The following is a 6897-nucleotide window of genomic DNA, read 5'->3' on the forward strand; positions in this document are numbered from 1 at the left end:
TTTGGTTTTTCGAGACAAGGGTTTCTCTGTGGCTTTGGAGCCTGTCCTGGAACTAGCTCTGTAGACCAGGCTGGTCTCGAACTCCCAGAGATCCGCCTGCCTCTGCCTCCCGAGTGCTGGGATTAAAGGCGTGCGCCACCGTTGCCCAGCTGGATTCCTTATGTCTTAAAGAGTTTCTTGAGCCAGGCGGTGGTTGCGCACACCTTTAATCCCAGCACTCAGGAGGCAGAGGCAGGTGGATCTCTGTGAGTCTGAGGCCAGCCTGGGCTACAGAGCTAGTTCCAGGACAGGCTCCAAAGCCACAGAGAAACCCTGTCTTGAAAAACCAAACCAAGCTGGGTGATGGTGGCGCACACCTTTAAGCCCAGCACTCGGGAGGCAGAGGCAGGCGGATCTCTGGGAGTTCGAGACCACCCTGGTCTACAGAGCTAATTTCAGGACAGGCTCCAAGCCACAGAGAAACCCTGTCTCGGAAAAAAAAAAAAGTTTTTTTTAAAAGCCTCATTTCTAGGAAAACAAGCCTATGTACAATTCCTTCTGCTTAGTTCCAGAATGGACTTCATGCAGTTCCCCAATTACCAGGGAATCAAACCAGGTCATCCTGAGCCAAACAAAAAACATATACATTAAAATATATATAATTTTTATGTGTATGGATGTCTGTGCACCATATGTGTCCAATGGTGCCCTCAGAGGACAAAGTGCAAAGGGGTCACCTGGAACTGGAGTTATAGGTGGTTGGAGCCGCCGAGTCAGTGCTGGGGATCAGATAAGCATCTTCAACCAGTGTTTTTTACCACTGAGCCAGCTCTCCAATTATACCCCCTTTTTGAGACAGGTTCTTACTATGTAACTCTAGCTGACATGGAACTCACTATGTAAGCCATACTGACCTTAAATTCAGGTATTTGCCGTCTCTTCTCCCTGCCCACTGAGATGAAATGCATGCATCACCACACCTGGCCCTTATTTTTTTCTTTCATGTGCATTCTGCCTGCATCTGTGTGTGCCTTATGCTTAAGACCAGAAGAGGACACCTGATCCTCTGGAACTGAAGTCACAGGGCCTCTGCAAGAGCAGCAAGACCTCTTACCTACCAAGCCAACTTTCTTGCCCCAAATGTGTTTTCTTTTGTAATTTTGTTTTGTTTTGATTCTCTAAAATGGATAGAGACTTTTTATAAATCCCAGGGTAGGAGCTGGGAAAAAAAAAAACCAAAACAGAAAGAAAACAAACACCTCCTTCCAATCCCAAAGATGTACAAGGAGAATGTTCCTCTGTTGCAACTGACCCTTCTTCTAGGTCTCATCCTGAGGGTTTCTGGCTCTCAAGCAACCAAGGCTGAGCGATACTCATAAGTGCTGCCCAAGAACCAGACAGCCAGTGTAGTCATGTATTCATGACTACTGAACTGTATGCTTCTGAGGAACATGGAAAGCATGTCATATGTGCACTGGAATGTTTATTTACACTGTAAGTGTGTCTCTGCCTAAGGAGCCTTCTGATTGCTTTTTTTTTAAAATTATTTATTTATCATTTGTACAGTGTTTGGTCTGCATACCAGAAGAGGGAATCAGATTAAATTACAGATGGTTGTGAGCCACCATGTGGGTGCTGGGGATTGAACTCAGGACCTCTGGAAGAGCAATCTGTGCTCTTAGCCTCTGAGCCATCTCTCCAGTCCATCTGATTGCTTTAATAACAACTAAATGGCCAATAGCTAGGCAGGAGAGAATAGGCAGGACTTCCAGGCAGAGACAGAAAGACAGACTGAGAGGAGGAACCTAGGTGTACGATTTTGACACAGGACATATGTTGTGTTTTACTAAGACAAGGTAATCAAGCCATGTGGCAGAATGTAGGTTTAAAAAAATATGGGTAAATTAAGTTATAAGAGCTAGCTGAGAAAAAGCCTAAGGAAGGTCAAGCTTTCATAATTAATAAGTCTCCAGGTATTATTGCAGGCTGGTGATCCAAGAATAGTCCGACAAAAAAGCTTGCGACAGTTAGGCCATCGGCTCTAAAGTCCACCAGCTAGCATCTACACTGGCTTTACAGCTTCATGGCCTGTCTTCTTAATAGGTTATTTATCCATTCTAATTCATAATTTCCGCAACTTTAAAACAAGGATATTATATTGTCATAAAGATCAAGAAATAAAGCACACACGCATGCATGCGCGGACACACACACACACACACACACACACACACACACACACACACACCTTTAATCCCAGCATTTGGCAAAAGCAGGCAGATTCTTATGAGTTCTAGGGCAGCTGAGGCAACACAGTGAGATCGTGTTTAAAAAAAAAAACAAATATAAGCCAGACAGCGGTAGTGCACGCTTTAATCCAGCACTTTGGAAACAGAAGCAGGTGTATCTCTGTGAATTTGAGGCCAGCCTGGTCCAAAATAGTTCCAGGACAGCCAGGACTGTTACACAACGAAACCCTGTCTCAAGGCAGACGTAGAAAGAGACGTGGAGACACTGCGGTCTTCCTCCCTATCCTTGTCACACGCACTTCTGTAGACCAACAGTATTTAACGCCTACATTTATATAAACTAACAAACACACACAACAAATATTTGGTAAATAATTAAAGAGAATAAAACAAACCAGTAAGATAACATCTTCCCCTCTAAGCAGACAGGTCAGCCTTGACCCTTCTATCTTAGTCTCCCAAGCGCTTCTATAGACTGTGACACCATGTCCAATGTAGGACTGTCAGGATTTATTTTTGTGTTTTTATGTGTCTGCTTCAGTGTAAGTACGTGTGTGTGTGTAGGTCAGAAAAAAAAAATGCTAGATTCCCCTTAGACCTGAGGTTCTAAGTGTTTGCTCCACAGATGCTGGGGATCTGAACTCGAATCCCTGCGTTTGTTCAGTGTGAGCTCCTAACTCACGAGTCATCTCTCTGTCCCTATCTGTTTTGAAGGGTAGGATGAGGAGGGCTGGCAGGGTCTCATGTATTCTAGGCTAGACTCAAGTGTGTCACACAACTGAAAATGACCTTGAGTGTCTGATCCTCCTGCCTCCACCTCCAAAGTTTGGATTGCTGATTTCTACTTGTTCAGTTCATGTGGTACTGGAACACAAACCCAGGACTTCTGGGATGTGAGTCAAGTCCTCTACCGAGCTACATTTCCAGTACAAATGCAGGGCTATCTTTTCCTTCTTTCCTGTACGTCATGTCTGAATTGTCATGCGCATGCACGTGTGGAGACGAGGGGCTGATTTCAACTGTTTCCCTTCATTTCTTTCTACCTTGTTATTTTATTTATCTATTTATTTTTGAGGTAGGGTCTTTGAATGAATCTGAAACTTATCAATTTAGCTAGGCCAGCCAGCCCACCCGCCATGCTCTGCAAGGATCTACCTATGTCCATCCTGCCAGTTCTGAGGTTACACACCCACCCCAGCTTTCACTTGAGAGCTGCACGCAGGTCCTACTCTTGCCTGCCACTACCACTTTACTAACCAAACTATCTGCCCAGTCTCCAGAGACAGCCTTTTTAATTATGATTTTATTCTATTATCAAAAATGTAATGTCAAAAAGCCAACTTGCTTTCCTTTTAAACAGTTCACGGTTACAAAACTTTTATTTTTTTATTTTTTTTATTTTTTTTTGGTTTTTCGAGACAGGGTTTCTCTGTGGTTTTGGAGCCTGTTCTGGAACTAGCTCTTGTAGACCAGGCTGGTCTCGAACTCACAGAGATCCGCCTGCCTTTGCCTCCCGAGTGCTGGGATTAAAGACGTGCGCCACCACCGCCCGGCTACAAAACTTTTAAAATGATAATTACCCTACCACAGGTTATCTCAAGCACACTATTTTTGTCTGCTGTTTAGGCGACTCACTAGGCAGGCTGGCCTTGAACTCCCAATCCTCTTGCCTTAGCTCTCACATCACTGGATTCCAGGCACACCTACCTTCAAGCCAACAATTCTGAGAATTTACCTGAAAATGAGAGAGTGAGCAGTCTTTGGGACTTACCTTCTGGACCCTGGAGAAAAGCCTTGTTATTCCTGTCAGCATTGTCTTTGCTCTCTTAAAAAAAATAGAGAAAAAAGAAGGTAAGCCACTATTAAAAGATATTTGCAATATGAAAATCTGATACTATCTAGATATATGAAAATCATCTATGAAACAGACTAGGCAAAACACAAGAATAAGCATTTCACTCAGGAAACATTATTGGTAATAACTTTAATATCACAAGTCACAAGAATGAAATCAAAACCTCAATAATGAGATGCCAATCATAAACCCATCCACCATCTTAAGAAAAATAAAAAAGTGCCACGCCAATTGTTAAATCCAAATGTATGGGGAGAAAAAAATCAACCTTTACAGAGTTGAAGATTCTGCTGGGCGATGGAGGCGTACAGCTTTAATTCCAGCACTTGGGACGCAGAGGATCTCTGTGAGTTCAAGGTCAGCCTGGGCTACAAAGAGAATTCTAGGACAGCCACAGGTTACACAGAGAAACCCTGTCTTGAAAAACAAACCCAAAAGGAAAGATTCTAGTACCCAACTATTCTATTCCTTTGTATTCTAGAAAACTACTTAAGAATCCACATGGGAAAATACTGAAGAGTTTATTGTAGAGGAGTCTGAAGTATCCGAAACTCTGAAATCAGAAAATGTCCACTGATGAAAGAGAATAGTCACAGAAACAGCAAGAAAGAAACTAAGATATGGATTAACTTCAAAAATAAATACTGGCTAGGCATGGTGGTGGACACCTTTAATTCTAACACTAGGGAAGCAGGGGCAGTGGATCTCTCTGAGCTCTCACCCTGGTCTACAGAGTGAGTTCCGGGACAACCAGGACTACAGAGAGACACCTTGTCTCAAACAAACAAACAAACAAACAAAAACTAATACCAAGTGAAAATCATTATAACTAGCATTAAATAAATGTCAAAAGCACGTACTAGGCTGAGGCAGGAAGATCTAAATTTCAAGGTCACCTGGGATAAACAACACCCATCTAAAACAAAACACGCAAGAGATCCCTCCAGTTTCACTTGATATTTGCAGGGCACACACGCAGCAAAATGGAATCAGAAAGGCGAATGAATGCTATGAACATCTAGAATACCGATGACACATAAGGAGGAAGGAAAGGGAAGTAAAGGGGAAAGACACACTGGAAATTGGTAATCATCAATTTACAATACCGGATAATGGATATCTAAGTATATATTTTACTATACTATTAGTCTTTTTGTATTGTTTTGAGACAGGGTCTTACTATATAGCCCAGCTGACATGGAACTCACTATGTAGATGAGGCTGATCCCCAAACTGTCTCCAGTGAGAGCCATCACACTCACAGGGTCTTGCTGTCTGTGGGTGTAACAGAGCTCCGGCAGAGCAGCTGAGGAGACAGGTGTACGGTGGTTTACAGCTCCAGAGGCATATGGGAGGTAGAGGTGGGGAGACAGGCACAGACAGAGAAGGCATAGTGGCAGAGACAGGAAGCCTGGCCATACTGCGCCTACACTCAGAGCCCATCCTTCACCAGTCCACTTCCTCCAGTCTCGCTCCACGCCTTTCCCAAATACCACCACTGAGTGCCGGTGTTCAAACACATGAGCCTGTGGGGTTCATTCACACACAGACCACACAACAGTATTTTATATTCACACACAGACCACACAACAGTATTTTATATTCACACACAGACCACAGAACAGTATTTTATATTCACACACAGACCACACAACAGTGTTTTATACCTTTGGAGCCTGTCCTGGAACTAGCTCTTGTAGACCTGGCTGACCTCTGTCTGCCTCCCAAGTGCTGGGGTTAAAGCATGCACCACTACCGTTCGGTTTATACCTTGAGTTTTTTTTACTTTTATATCATGTCCTAAATTTATCCTTTTGGGTGCTGAAAACATTTAATTAGAAAGAAACTTAAACTATAGTATTTCCTTAAGACCCCAGCAGAAGCAGATATAGTGCCTCATGCTTGTAGCTCTAGCTCTTGAGATGTTGAAGCTGAAGGGCTTCTTTGACTCTGAGGCAAGCCTGAGCAAACAAACAAACAGACCTGATACCCAGTGTCAGTCTGAAACCATGGAAGACACCACACCAAAAATACTCGTTTTTTTTTTTTTAAGTATACATATTCCTACAATAAAGTTCAATGAATAAATGACGGCATTTTACTAAATGCCTTATTTAAATAAATAGAATCATAATAAATAAGTTACATAAATGTAGTTTCCCCCCTTTCCAGATGGGGTGTCACTATACAGTTTAGGCTGGTGTCTAATTCATGGTCTTCTTGCCTCTGAGCAAGCATTCAGACAGATCTCCTTCAAAATATCTTAGTGTACCTTCATCTTCATTTAGATGAAGCACTTTCTACCACCTCTTTGGCATATCTGAACTCCCAGCATTATTACCCTCTCTCTCTTTTTAAATTAAATTTCATTTTTTTTCCTCTCTAAATCTCTGGTTTTCCTCAAAATCACAGAGTGCACGCTATCTGCCTCTGCCCCTCCCCCCCGGTGGTGCATATGCTGGGATTAAAAGCATATGCACCATCATACTAGGCTCCAGCATCACCATCATACCATGCCAGGCTCCAGCATCACCATCATGCCATGCCAGGCTCCAGCATCACCATCATGCCATGCCAGGCTCCAGCATCATTACACTCAAGCTTCGATCTTTAATTAACGAAGGGCGACTTGACAGTCTCCATTGCTGCCACTGTTTATCTGATACCTAAACGACTACTAGCTGGCAGCATGGTAGAGTGAACATGGTGGGAAAAAAAAGGTTCAGGTCCAGGAAAGATGGGGTGCCACAACCCAAGAGTTCAACAGGTCCAGGAAAGATGGGGTGCCACAACCCAAGAGTTCAACAGGTCCAG

At 43.2% G+C, this 6897-nt stretch overlaps 1 protein-coding gene across 1 annotated transcript in view; it reads right to left on the bottom strand.

Annotated features, from left to right (window-relative positions):
* Dap3 (death associated protein 3) overlaps nt 1-6897 on the bottom strand; it is a 30978-nt gene that overhangs the window by 16430 nt on the left and 7651 nt on the right. Inside the window, exon 2 of the mRNA XM_026789222.1 lies at nt 4000-4053. Within this exon, the coding sequence (XP_026645023.1) occupies nt 4000-4053 (54 nt within the window). The remainder of the gene's footprint in view (nt 1-3999; nt 4054-6897) is intronic.

The sequence above is a fragment of the Microtus ochrogaster genome, unplaced genomic scaffold (assembly GCF_000317375.1).
Source record: "Microtus ochrogaster isolate Prairie Vole_2 unplaced genomic scaffold, MicOch1.0 UNK16, whole genome shotgun sequence".
Lineage (NCBI taxonomy): Eukaryota > Metazoa > Chordata > Mammalia > Rodentia > Cricetidae > Microtus > Microtus ochrogaster.